This window comes from Schistocerca americana, chromosome 4 (genome assembly GCF_021461395.2).
Source record: "Schistocerca americana isolate TAMUIC-IGC-003095 chromosome 4, iqSchAmer2.1, whole genome shotgun sequence".
Taxonomy (NCBI): domain Eukaryota; kingdom Metazoa; phylum Arthropoda; class Insecta; order Orthoptera; family Acrididae; genus Schistocerca; species Schistocerca americana.
Genome location: NC_060122.1, coordinates 556,337,428 through 556,352,290, shown reverse-complemented (window position 1 = coordinate 556,352,290; position 14,863 = coordinate 556,337,428). Strand labels below are relative to the sequence as shown.

The window sequence follows — 14,863 nt, the reverse complement described above, 5'->3', positions numbered from 1 at the left end:
GATCGAGATGAACTACTCTGTTTCCACATTGATGAGGAAGAACGTCGTGCGGTTGAGGGTTTTCCACTTACAGGTTCGCAGGTCGTGTCGGCTACTGCGTGGGACCCGGTCCTGCGTCAGGTGATTGGTTTTGTTCAGCGGGGTTGGCCGGACAGGACCAAGGGCCAGGCATCGGATCGCCTTCGCAACTACCATGCCTTGCGCCTTCGTCTGTCTGTTCGTGAGGGTGTTGTTCTTCTGGCCACGGATGGCGCATCTCCACGTGTTGTGGTGCCCGCCTCTCTTCGCAAAGATGTTCTCAAACTATTGCATGAGGGTCATTGGGGGATTTCTCAGACTAAGTCCCTGGCCTGCAGGCACGTTTATTGGCCCGGTATTGATTCAGACATCGCTCACATGGTCGCTGCGTGTGATCAGTGTGTTCAACAACTGGCTGCGCCTCGTACTCTGCCCTATCCGTGGCCTGATCCGGCGCAGCCGTGGGAACGGGTGCACACTGACTTTGCCGGCCCCTTCCTCGGCACTTATTGGCTACTGTTGATTGATGCCTTCTCGAAGTTTCCGTTTTGTTGTTCAATGTCCGTCGCCCACCACTGCGGCGACGACGCTAGCTTTGTCCAAAATCTTTGCGCTAGAAGGTCTTCCATCCACGATTGTCACGGACAATGGCCCTCAGTTCTCTTCGCAGGCCTTCCGTGATTTTTGTACTGGACAAGGGATTCCTCATGTTACAGCACCGCCCTTCCATCCACAATCGAATGGGGAGGTCGAGCGCCTTGTCCGCACTTTCAAAAGCCAAATGAAAAAATTCCTTAGTGATTTTTCCACAAATGACGCTCTGTTGCAATTTCTGAGTTCTTATCGCTTCACGCCTCTGGGTGATCGCAGCCCTGCTGAACTCTTGCATGGCCGCCAACCGCGCACTCTACTGCACCTGCCTCACCCTGTCAGGCCTTGTACTGTGTCCCCTAGTGTGGGAAAATACCTGGTGGGCGCCGACGTGTGGGCACGGGGGTATGGATCTCGCCCTAAATGGATTCCAGGGGTGGTCCAGGCTCTTCGCGGCCGCCGGCTTTGTGAAATACGTACGGACGATGGCATGGTTGTTCGCCATTATGACCAGATGCGCCCACGAGTGGTGGCCACGCCGGTACCACCGCCCCTTCTTTCGTCTCCACCAGCCCGAGAAGCCAGTCCTGTTGCTGCTGCCGATCTTCCGGGCGTGTTGCTGCCGCCGCCATCGCTACCGCTTCCGAGTACGCCGGAACCGGCCCCAGTCGCGACGCCGCCTTCTCCGGGACCCATCTCGCTGGAGCACACCCCCAGGTTCACGACACCTATGGATGCTGCTCCGGAGTTTTCACCCATCATCTCGTCCAGGAGGCACGTTCCACGCGCAAGCTTCCGTCCTGGACATTTTCGACCATACTCTCGTGTTTCTCCGCGGGATCTTCTCGGGGCCTCCCAAGAGGCCATGGATGTCTCCGCACTGTCCGTGTCTCCAAGGAAGTGAGTGTTTTTTTTTCAAGGGGGGAAAAGTGTTGTGACAGTGCCACGACATTCAAAAGTGCCGCTACGTCAGTACGCGAACACGGCGATAGAGGCGCTCCGCAGCTCGGCCGAGCGCGGGAGCGCCACCTGGCTATGAACGACGCCGGCCGCATGTCACGGCACAGCAGTCGAATGACAGATACGGAGTTAGTAACATGTAACCCGCTAGTGTTTCTACTTTTGTATATCCACGCAATTTATTAGTGATTAAAGTTATAACAGTCAGTATCTTCAAGAACATCAGGATTACATAGCGATATATTGAGTAAATTAGAATTAAAGGATCAGGTGTGATAGTCTGGTATGCATCATTTTCAGGCTTCTCACTAATACATAAAAACAATGTTAATACTGGTATCCAGACAGAGTACCACAGTGTGACATGAAGCTGTGCTGCTACCAGCAATAGTTCTGTTTGTGGTATTTTATATATTTGTTAACCATGTAAAACTATTATTGTCCTCGTAGGACAATGAAATGCAAGAAATAGCTTTATTTTCTTCCCTAAGATTTACTGGAAGGGCTCATAAAACTGTTAACACCAGGTTTTTAGACCATAGCTGCTCGTTCAATACAATAATTCCAAAGTAGTCTTCATGAGGCTGCCTGATCACCATACTAGACGTTGCACGTTAGAATACTCTTTGGAGTTTGTGGGGGCTAATCTTAGTGTCCACTACATGGCAGACAGATAATCTGACAGTTCAGTTACAGATCTGCTTCGCTTCGCATTGTAAGCATACGTACCGAAAACTGAACATTTATTTGATTACAGTACCCAGGTGAAAGGATATCAATTATTGAATTTTATGATAACATTGCTATTCTGATGGAGGTGAAGAATAATTACAGGATTTGCTGAATAGAATGAACAGTCTAACGAGTACAGAATGTGGATTGAGAGTAAATTGAAGAAAGACGGAAATAATGAGAAGTTGGAGTTAATGGGAACAGTGAGAAACTTAATATCAGGATTGATGGTCATGAAGCAGATTAATTTTTAGGAATTCTATTACCTAGGCAGCAAAATAACCAATGAAAGATGGAACAAGGAGGACATCAAAAGCAGACTAGCACTGGCAAAAAGGGAATTTCTGGCCAAGAGAAGTCTTCTATTATCAAACATAGACCTTATTTGAGGAAGTTTGGAGCACAGCATTGTGTGGTAGTGAAACATGGATTGTGCTCAAAACTGGAGCAGAAGAGAATCAAAGCATTTGAGATGTGGTACTACAGATGAATGTTGAAAATTAGGTGGACTTGTATGGTAAGGAATGAGGACATTCTGTGCAGAATCAGAGAAGAAAAGAATATGTGGAAAACACTGACAAGGAGAAGGGACAAGACGGTAGGACATTTGTAGAGGAAGACAGAGATTGGAATACATCCAGCAAATAATTGAGGACATAGATTGCAAGTACTATTCTGAGATGAGGAGTTTGGCGCAGGAGAGGAATTCATGGTGGACCATATCAAACCAGTCAGAAGACTAATGACTCAGAAAAGAAAAGCCTCAGAAATATGCTGTCGAATCATATTAATATGACCACCTGTCAAAAGCCTGAATAGCCACATTTTGCAGTGTGGATCACTGAGAGACACACATTAAGAGAGTGAGTGGAGTTCTCAAAGGTACTGATAGAGATGTGGAACCAAGCTGATCCCAGTGCTGCAGCCAGATGTGCTAGAATTCTCAGTTGAGGATTCATGCCATGAACAGTCTGAACGAGGTAGTCCCATAGAATCTTAACTGGGTTTAAATCCAGGGAGTTTGGTGGCCAAGGGAGTGTTGTAAACTCACCCCAGAACTCTTCATACCGTGCACATACATTTTGCATTGTCCTGCTGGTAGATGCCATCATATCAAGGAAAAACAAACTGCTTGTAGGGGTTGGCATGGTCCACATGAATAGATGTATACTTGTGTTGATACATTGTGCTTTCCAGATTGATAAGGTCAACCAGGAAATTCCATGACAACATTCTCCAGATCATAATGCTTCCTCCTCCAGCCTGGACCCTTCCAACAATCCAATGGCCATCTGTCCAAGGGAGCAAAAAACGTGATTCATCTGCAAAGGCCACTTGTTGCCACTCAGTGGATGGATATATGAACCAGGCACCTGCTGTGGAGGCCTGTACGTAGTGATACTTACTGGATGGTCATTGAGGAGAAACTGTTGGTAGCCTGTTGGTTCATCTAGGCAGTCAGTTGCTAAATAGTTGCACATCTGTTTGACCATATTCATCACTGCAGCCATCATCCACTCCTGTCGCCTATGGTCCACAGTGCACCACAATTGCCTTGGTGCCAGTTTTGTATAGCACCATTTTGCCATGCAAAACATACTTTAAACACAGCAACAAGTGAACAGAATAGAAACTTAGCCATTTCAGAAATGCTCCCACCCATGACCTGAAAGTGAATGATCATGTCCTTTTGGATGATGACAATGACTGCACTGTTTTTTATGCCCCCCCCCCCCCTCCCCCCTTGAAATGCTTTATATACCCTCCACTGCTAGCTCTGCCACCTGCTGTCTGTGAGTGGTTATTGCACATTGGTGCCAATCATAAGTGGTGATCACACTAATTTGACTGGACCATGTAAAACAACTATTTGATATAATTAACAAATTCTGATGACTTTTGAACAGAAAGCCATGCATACCTTTATCTCAATTTCACCTCTTAGCTCCAATTCAAATGTATCAAAAGTCTCGAGAATTGCCTTAGTGCTAGGGCTTACATGGATCTTTAGAGCTGAAACAAGCAACAATTAAATTTATTAGGACAATTTGAGCTGGTGTGAATATCAAACTGAACAAACACATAAATCAAGATTTTCATTAATTCATCACTCAGAGATGCAACACATCTCTTTATTTAAATCAGTTTGGCAAGTATCATTGAAAATATAAAAAATAATACTTCAGTCTGCAACATGTTATGAAGGTAATACCAAAATTGTATCATTCTTAAAATAATTTAAAGTAAAGTGTAGAAAGCAAGTGATAAAAATTACAGAACAGTAGCATGGGTGTACACTGAGTAGAGCACAATGAATGACCACGGAAGAGCAGAAAACGTTGTGTGTGCTTCTGATTAAAACCCTTATGTAGTTATTAATTTATGCCAGTGATTTGATGACACTGTTAGAAGTGCAATGTATTGAAGCACCCCTTTCCACCAAAACCCTCACTCCCATTTTCCAGCTAAATCATTCTATATCCTGAAGAAGACAGCTGAAGCATGACTGAAACATTGCTTATTTTAGTATTCTAGTATTTTAAGTATTTTATGAGGTGTGTCAGTACACCCAGTAGGGTTTTGAAATGATTGAAACTGGCTCTATGACATACACTGATCAGCCAGAACATTATGACCACCTACCCAATAGCTGCTATATCTACCTTTGGCGTGGATAGCGGCAGTAACACATCATGATATGGAGGCAATATGGTAATAAGGTCTTGGTAGGTTGCTGGAGGGGATTGAAACTACATATGCACAAACAAGTTGCCAAATTCCTGTATATGGTGGGGGGGGGGGGGGGGGGGGGAGGGATGAGCTATGACTCCACATTTAATCACATCCCAGATATTTTCAATTGGGTTCATGTCTGGCAAGATGGGGGACCCGCACGTCAATCGTTGTAGCTCGCCACTGTTCCTTGAACCACTGTATCACATTCCTGGCCTTGTGACATGGTGCACTGTCTAGTTGAAAAATTCTTCTGCCGTTGGAAAACATGATTGTCATGAAGAGATGTATGTAGTCTGCAACCACTGTACAATACTCCTTGGTCATCATGGTGCCTTGCATGAGCTCCACTGGATCCATGGATGCCCATGTGAATGTTCCCCTGAGCATAAAGGAGCCACCACCAGTTTGTCACCTACTGCAGTACAGGCGTCCAGGAGCTGTTTCCCTGTAAGACGATGGACTTATGTCCTCCCATTGGCATGATGAAGAAGGTGTCAGGACTCACCAGACCATGCAGTGCTCTGCCTTCACTCATAGTTACTAATAATGCAGTGTTAATTTGGCAGATGCATGGGCTGTCGGCTGCAGAGGCCCATTGTTAGGAATGTTTTGTGCACTGTGTTTTCAGACGCACTTGCACTCTGCACAGTGTTAAAATCTGATGTTAGTTCTGCCACAGTTCACTTCTTTTCCTGTTTTACTGACAGTCTGCCCTGCCTATGATGTCTGACATTTGTAATGAGGACTGTCCACCCAACACCATGATGTGTGGATGTAGTTTCACCTTGGTTTCACCACATATTGAAAATGCTCATCACAACACTCCTTGAACAGCCAACAAGTAGCGCAGTTTCCAAAATAGTCGTGCCAAGCCTCCAGGACATCACAGTCTGCCCTCGGACAAACTCAAATAGATTGTGTGCCTTCCCCATTCTATACATGGATACTGATACTACATGCCCAGTGTGTGTATGTGTCTGACTAGCAGTCATTCCTAATCAGGTGACACTACTATTGCCTGGATGGGTTTATACCGATAGTAGGTTGGTGGTCATAATGTTCTGCTTGATAAGTTTATTTGTTTTTGTGTGACCTAATTGTTTTAATATGATTTACACTGGCTGTGGAATATGATACATTTGTATTTTGTGTTATTGTTTGTCAGCTGTAAATTCCTCCAAAGGACATCTTTTGGAAGGCTTAAGTGCTCATCTTTGTGACATACTTTGATATAATTTCATATCTCATTCCATGAAATGGCTCCTTTCACACAATTTCTTTCCCAGCCTCTTTACATAACTGTCATGTTATTATTTTACTAGGAAATATGCTCATGCTGTTCATCCAGTTGGCAGTTCTGGTGAATTCTGAACACAAATTGAAATGATCCAGAATGTCATCCACGTGTATAAATACAAAGTTCATTTGATTCAATGATGTAGCCTGCAGAAGTTGTTAATGTGACGTGCTATGGTTGAAGAAAATACTGACATTAGGCAAGTGATAAAGTTTTATTGGTCTCTGACTTTGTATCATTGCGATGGAGGTGCAGACGAGTGTCATTCATTTTTGAGTTATTCCTTTGTGTATAAAAACCTAAACAAATATAAATGTTTGAATATGGAAAACTTGTAACAGAGAATGTAAGATAATAGAACCAAAAATTAGATGATTTTTGTGTTGGTGTTCATGAAGAATCTTTCAGTTTATAAGCAGCCTTAATGTACATCAATAATCTGAATAGTATACTTTAATCTATGTTACTTACGAAGGCCATGGGACTCCATACGTGAAGCAGTGTTGACAGTGTCACCAAAGAGGCAGTAGCGAGGCATCTTGTGACCCACAACACCAGCAACACATGGACCTGTCAGTAAAAGTCCCTGTTTGATTAATATTGAAAAATGTTGATTTGGTACACTGATGCTGTCAGATGGACAGAAAGTTTAGGTAGTTATTTTAGAACCACTACTGCCCAACAGTATAATGTGTGTCACCTGTAGCTTGGTCAAACATTATATCGCAATAACACTCAGTCAGATAAATTTGAGATCACAATACAACTAAAGTAAAACAGAAATATGACTGTTATAAACAGTGATATTATGTCACCTGGCAGCAGTTGTATACGTTTTTAAACTTGTACAATAAATAAATTGTCTGTCAAGATGACAAGTGACAATTTTGGTATAACTCATCTTGAGATTGAAGCTCACACTTGTAGCCATGTTTGCTTATAAATAAATTTATTCCTGGGTAGGTTCCAGCTGGACAAAACAAAATTTTTTCTTAGTATTGACCCAGATATATTTAGTTGCAGCTACAGCATCATCAATGTTTTTTTCTCTATTAAATAACAGGAAAATTGCTTTTTAGTAGTTGTACATATAGAATCTAAGTTTTTAAGTAAAGGATTCACAAGTTTGAAAACAAAACAATTTTTTATATATGTCTAAGCAATATACATTATTATTATTATTATTATTATTATTATTATTATGATTGTTATTATGATGATTGAATTCATAATTTCACCTCCGGATTTTTTTCTTCTTTGCTACCCAAAGACTCTTCATCCTAACAGATTCTCCTTCTTCTGTTCTTCTGTCCATTTTTTACCAGGCTGGTGTGATGTTCTTTCTTCAAACTTCACACTTGTGACTTTATTCAGGCACTCAGTGCAGTCTTTGAGATTTTTTATGTTGATCTGCTGCATTGTTATAATATTAAAAAGTTTCCTTGCTGTTCTGGAGTCTTCCATCCTGTAGGTATGTGTATACAATTTGGCTCAGCGTTTTCTGATTTTGTCTGTTACTGTGTTGGTCTTTATATAGAGCTCATTTTGTGGTCTCTTCATACAAATGCCATTTTTGTTGATTGCCCCATCAATCTTCATGAGAATTTTTCTTTCCTGCTTTTCAATTACTCTAATTTTTGAATGACCATCAATCACCATTGTTTCAGGTGTGTAGATTGCTTCTGGAAGAATTGCTGTTCTATAATGCCTTAATTTTGCATCAGCTGAAATACAATTCTTGTTGTAATGCATCCATGTTAGCTCGTGCATCTTGTGGAGCTTGGTGATTTTTTGTTCACTGGCGATTCAGTTTAATCCTGAGGACTGTATAGATTTTCTGAGGTATTTAAAATGGCAGAGTTGTGCAATTTTACCATGTTTTGTGGTTAAAGGGGATTTGCTGTCTTTCCATATATTTGATTTTTTTATAAGATATCAGTAGTCCAGTTTTTTGTGAAAAATTCATGTAGTTCATGTAGTATGCAATATATATTTTATAATATATAAAATGCCAATACTTTACTGAAAAACTGAAATTCTATATGTAGGCCTACAGATAATGAAAAGCAATTTTTTCGTGTTATGTAATAGAAAGAAAACAGAAAGCCCAATGACGATACTATAACTTCAGCAAAACATGTCTGGGTACAAAAGAGGAAAAACCAATTTTTTGCTTAAGGTGAAACTTACCCAAAAACAAATTTGCGTAGCTGTTAAAGATATACAGGGAGAGAATATAATTCTGATAGTATGTTATATAATGAGAAAGATAATATGACAACTATCTTTACTTCACACACAAATATCAATGGAAATCAAAACAAGTGGGAATATCAGAAAGGTACAGTATGTACATGTTTCAATTATTTTTCAACGTAATCACCATTGCAACTGAGACATGTGCCATAATGGTGTGACAAATTTCTTGTCCCTTCTGCAAAACATTTCTACTTGTCTGTATTGCATCATCATCACAACACCGTGCAATTCCATATGTGCGATGACATTTTGTCAATGCAGCCACTTTCTCAACCCTGGAAAATTATTTATGTAAAATCTTTGTGGTTGGGGAAGTCATCAGTTACCTTTCTTTTATAGTGAAAGAATTTGTTGAGATGATGACCAACATATAGTAAGGTGCCATGTAATAAAACAATACACTTCCTTTTTTTTGAAATGGATCCACACAACCTCATCAATGTCTCAAAATATACAGTTTCATTGATTACTGTCCATGTTCGGTTGAAGTCAACAAAAAACAACACCATTCTCATTCTAAATGAATATAGCCACATTCTTTTTGTAATTCTTGTAATTTTTTGGCATGTTAGGAGAAGGGGGATACATAGACTGCTGTGGTTGCTGTTTTACTTCAGAAGAGTAGAAAGAAATTAATGTTTCATTGTAAGGATTCTTTTGTCGATGAATTCCTCACTGTAATCTTAGTAACACAGTAGAAATGTTATCACTGAGCGCAACTGCTAAGTATTCTACTCACTATTCAACATTTTGGGTTCCCATTATGCACAAAGTTAGAGTCACTGTAATTGTACTGACATACACTTACCTGAAAATATTTGGGAAGACATTCATCAGTTACATTGATGATTACAGAAATGTTGGATTAACACTATTTGCAACTGATTTTTAATATACTTTACAGAAGTGGCCTGCTGTTACAGTATGGCTTGATTCACTCCTCATCTTTGAAATTCAGTCCTTCATGATGGGATTTATGAATGCAAAGTATGAATGAATGATTGACTGGTTGTTGGTTGGTCACAGCCAATGTGCTCCCTGCCGCCGTAGGATAAGCAGCTGCCAGCAGAAAGTCGTATACTCCTAGCTCACTTATTTGTTACATAGTTTAATTCTTAATTTCTTTGCGTGTGTTTGGTACTTACATTGTCTAATTCATAAATTTCGGGCGTATTGTAGTATTTGAGAGTTGTAGCATTGCGTTTTAGTACCTGAATAGTGTAAATTTGCATAGTCGTCTGTCTTCTGTTTTTGTTTTGAACGGCCAGTGTCAGTTGGTCACAGCCAGTGCGCTCCCTGCTGCCATTGGATAAGCAGCTGCCAGCAGAAAGTCGTATACTCCTAGCTCACTTATTTGTTACATAGTTTAATTCTTAATTTCTTTGCGTGTTTTTGGTAATTTCATTGTTTAATTCATAAATTTTGGGCTTATTATAGTATTAGAGAGTTGTAGTACCACATTTTAGTACCTGAATAGTGTAAAATTGCGTAGTCTCCTTCCGCCACGGAGCAGTGTGTCAGCAGTGCGCAAGTAGCAGCATTACTGCATTTACTAGGCAATCTTGTATTTTAATAACTGTTTAAATTTTGTGTCGAATTGTTTGTGCTCTCTGTAGATTAGTTCAGACATTCTTTGCACAACAGTTTTTAGCATGGATAGAGACTGCAACTGCTGTGGTCGGATGCAGGCTGAGTTGGCATCCCTTCACTCCCAGCTTCAGGCTGTTGCCAATGGGCATCACTGTGGGGGTCCGGATGGGGGTTTGTCGGGGACGGCTAGCTCGTCCCATGAATCCCCTGATCGACTGTGGCTGCCCGGGATACTGCCCACATTGAGGCTGATCCCTCACCTGTGGTAGAGTGGGAGGTCGTCTCGAGGTGTGGGAGGGGGCGAAAGACATTCCGGAGGGCTGAATGGAAGGCCTCTCCAGTTTGTCTGACGAACCGGTTTCAGGCTCTGTCTCAGGCTGATACTGATCTTCGGCCGGACATGGCTGCTTGTCCTGTTCTAGAGGTTGCCTCTCAGTCTGCAAGATCTGGGGGGTTGCAGAGGGTGGGCTTACTGGTAGTTGGGAGTTCCAATGTCAGGCACATAATGGGGCCCCTTAGGGATATGGTAGCAAGAGAGGGGAAGAAAACCAATGTGCACTCCGTGTGCATACCGGGCGGAGTAATTCCAGATGTGGAAAGGGTCCTTCCAGATGCCATGAAGGGTACAGGGTGCACCCATCTGCAGGTGGTCGCTCATGTCGGCACCAATGATGTGTGTCACTATGGACCGGAGGAAATCCTCTCTGGCTTCCGGCGGCTATCTGATTTGGTGAAGACTGCCAGTCTCGCTAGCAGGATGAAAGCAGAGCTCACCATATGCAGCATCGTCAACAGGACTGACTGCAGACGTTTGGTACAGAGCCGAGTGGAGGGTCTGAATCAGAGGCTGAGATGGTTCTGCGACCGTGTTGGCTGGAGATTCCTCAACTTGCGCCATAGGGTGGTGGGGTTTCGGGTTCCGCTGGATAGGTCAGGAGTCCACTACATGCAGCAAGCGGCTACACGGGTAGCAGGGGTTGTGTGGCGTGGACTGTGCGGTTTTTTAGGTTAGATGGTCTCGAGCAAGTACAGAAAGGGCAACAGCCTCAAAGGGTGCAGGGCTAAGTCAGGACATGCGGGGACCAAGCAGCAATCGGTATTGTAATTTTAAACTGTCGAAGCTGCATTGGTAAAGTACTGGAACTTCAAGCACTGATAGAAAGCACCGAAGCTGAAATTGTTATAGGTACTGAAAGCTGGCTGAAGCCAGAGATAAATTCTGCCAAAATTTTTACAAACGTACAGACAGTGTTTAGAAAGGATAGATTGCATGCAACCGGTGGTGACGTGTTTGTCGCTGTTAGTAGTGGTTTATCCTGTAGTGAAGTAGAAGTGGATAGTTCCTGTGAATTATTATGGGTGGAGGTTACACTCAACAACCGAGCTAGGTTAATAGTTGGCTCCTTCTACTGACCTCCCGACTCAGCAGCATTAGTGGCAGAACAACTGAGAGAAAATTTGGAATACATTTCACATAAATTTTCTCAGCATGTTATAGTCTTAGGTGGAGATTTCAATTTACCAGATATAGACTGGGACACTCAGATGTTTAGGACGGGTGGTAGGGACAGAGCATCGGGTGACATTATACTGAGTGCACTATCCGAAAATTACCTCGAGCAATTAAACAGAGAACCAACTCATGGAGATAACATCTTGGACCTACTGATAACAAACAGACCCAAACTTTTTGACTCTGTAAGTGCAGAACAGGGAACCAGTGACCACAAGGCCGTTGCAGCATCCCTGAATATGGAAGTTATTAGGAACATAAAAAAAGGGAGGAAGGTTTATCTATTTTGCAAGAGTAATAGAAGGCAAATTTCAGACTACCTAACAGATCAAAATGAAAATTTCTGTTCCGACACTGACAATGTTGAGTGTTTATGGAAAAAGTTCAAGGCAATCGTAAAATGCGTTTTAGACAGGTACGTGCCGAGTGAAACTGTGAGGGATGGGAAAAACCCACCGTGGTTCAACAACAAAGTTAGGAAACTACTGCAAAAGCAAAGAGAGCTTCACTCCAAGTTTAAATGCAGCCAAAACCTTGCAGACAAGCAGAAGCTAAACAATGTCAAAGTTAGCGTAAGGGGGGCTATGCGTGAAGCGTTCAGTGAATTCCAAAGTAAAATTCTATGTACCGACTTGACAGAAAATCCTAGGAAGTTCTGGTCTTACGTTAAATCAGTAAGTGGATTGAAACAGCATATCCAGACACTCCGGGATGATGATGGCATTGAAACAGAGGATGACACGCGTAAAGCTGAAATACTTAACACCTTTTTCCAAAGCTGTTTCACAGAGGAAGACCGCACTGCAGTTCCTTCTCTAAATCCTCGCACAAACGAAAAAATGGCTGACATCGAAATAAATGTCCAAGGAATAGAAAAGCAACTGCAATCACTCAACAGAGGGAAGTCCACTGGACCTGACGGGATACCAATTCGATTCTACACAGAGTACGCGAAAGAACTTGCCCCCCTTCTAACAGCTGTGTACCGCAAGTCTCTAGAGGAACGGAAGGTTCCAAATGATTGGAAAAGAGCACAGGTAGTCCCAGTCTTCAAGAATGGTCGTCGAGCAGATGGGCAAAACTATAGACCTATATCTCTGACGTCGATGTGTTGTAGAATTTTAGAACATGTTTTTTGCTCGAGTATCATGTTGTTTTTGGAAACCCAGAATCTTCTCTGTAGGAATCAACATGGATTCTGGAAACAGCGATTGTGTGAGACCAAACTCGCTTTATTTGTTCATGAGATCCAGAAAATATTAGATACAGGCTCCCAGGTAGATGCTATTTTCCTTGACTTCCGGAAGGCGTTCGATACAGTTCTGCACTGTCGCCTGATAAACAAAGTAAGAGCCTACGGAAAATCAGACCAGCTGTGTGGCTGGATTGAAGAGTTTTTAACAAACAGAACACAGCATGTTGTTATCAATGGAGAGACATCTACAGACGTTAAAGTAACCTCTGGTGTGCCACAGGGGAGTGTTATGGGACCATTCCTTTTCACAATATATATAAATGACCTAGTAGATAGTGTCAGAAGTTCCATGCAGCTTTTCGCGGGTGATGCTGTAGTATACAGAGAAGTTGCAGCATTAGAAAACTGTAGCGAAATGCAGGAAGATCTGCAGCGGATAGGCACTTGGTGCAGGGAGTGGCAACTGACCCTTAACATAGACAAATGTAATGTATTGCGAATACATAGAAAGAAGGATCCTTTATTGTATGATTATATGACAGCGGAACAAACACTGGTAGCAGTTACTTCTGTAAAATATCTGGGAGTATGCGTGCGGAACGATTTGAAGTGGAATGAGCATATAAAATTAATTGTTGGTAAGGTGGGTACTAGGTTGAGATTCATTGGGAGAGTCCTTAGTAAATGTAGTCCATCAACAAAGGAGGTGGCTTACAAAACACTCGTTTGACCTATACTTGAGTATTGCTCATCAGTGTGGGATCGATACCAGATCGGGTTGAGGGAGGAGATCGAGAAGATCCAAAGAAGAGCGGCGTGTTTCGTCACAGGGTTATTTGGTAACCGTGATAGTGTTACGGAGATGTTTAGCAAACTCAAGTGGCAGACTGCAAGAGAGGTGCTCTGCATCGCGGTGTAGCTTGCTGTCCAGGTTTCGAGAGGGTGCGTTTCTGGATGAGGTATCGAATATATTGCTTCCCCCTACTTATACCTCCCGAGGAGATCACGAATGTAAAATTAGAGAGTTTCAAGTGTGCACGGAGGCTTTCAGACAGTCGTTCTTCCCGCGAACCATACTTGACTGGAACAGAAAAGGGAGGTAATGACAGTGGCACGTAAAGTGCCTTCTGCCACACATCGTTGGGTGGCTTGCGGAGTATAAATGTAGATGTAGATGTAGTATGATTTGTGATGTGTGAGTGAATGAATGAATGAATGAATGAAGTGAATTCAGACACTATAAACTAATGTCTGTCTAGGCTTGATTCATTTGCTGCACAAACTCTTCACTTGCTACTCATGTCAATCTTTGGCCAACTTGATCACACACATCAGATCAAACTTCTCTAAATTACTTGTACTTCTCTTGTACCAATTGGCACATCTAGTTGTTCTTATGAAAGAATCATATAAAGGTCTGATGTACTTTATGTTGTATGGTCATATACAGGGTGAAAAAAAAGCTTCACTTGTAGCTCAGCACGCAAATCGTCACCTGAATTCAAGACAAAAGTTTATTTAGCAACTTCAGATTGGATGCATTTTGAAAACACATGTTTGAAAACAAGGAGCTGGCAACACTGTCACACCACTCAGTGCATTGGGGTGTACAGAGGAACTTATATCTCCCTGCACTGCTGTACCAGCCCTTCATGTCATTTATAAGCAGGACATCATTTTGTCACATGATAATAGCCAATCACATGACAGTGGAATCCATTAAACTGCATTCAGGTATCTACTAACCATGCAGTGCACAACCGTAACTGGTCCTATCCAGTATATGTAGGGCATCTTCCCAATGCAGAACACAAATGATGAATGCATCACTCTGGTAGATTAGACTCAGTCTTGATGGAAGTATGCAGCCATACTCACAGCCAACATAAATATGACTTTAAAAATGGTGATAGGCTGGCAAAATGAAGGAGATATAGATGGCAATAAATCCTTTATTGCATTGATTAGTTTT

The 14,863-nt window shown here is 42.2% G+C and overlaps 1 protein-coding gene across 1 annotated transcript in view; it reads right to left on the bottom strand.

Moving 5' to 3' along the window:
* The window catches only part of LOC124613611 (atrial natriuretic peptide receptor 1-like), a 917,955-nt gene that overhangs the window by 63,739 nt on the left and 839,353 nt on the right, over window positions 1-14,863 (bottom strand). Inside the window, exons 7-8 of the mRNA XM_047142326.1 lie at window positions 6,806-6,904; window positions 4,223-4,314 (exon numbers count right to left, since the gene is read on the bottom strand). Coding sequence (XP_046998282.1) covers window positions 4,223-4,314; window positions 6,806-6,904 — 191 coding nt within the window. The remainder of the gene's footprint in view (window positions 1-4,222; window positions 4,315-6,805; window positions 6,905-14,863) is intronic.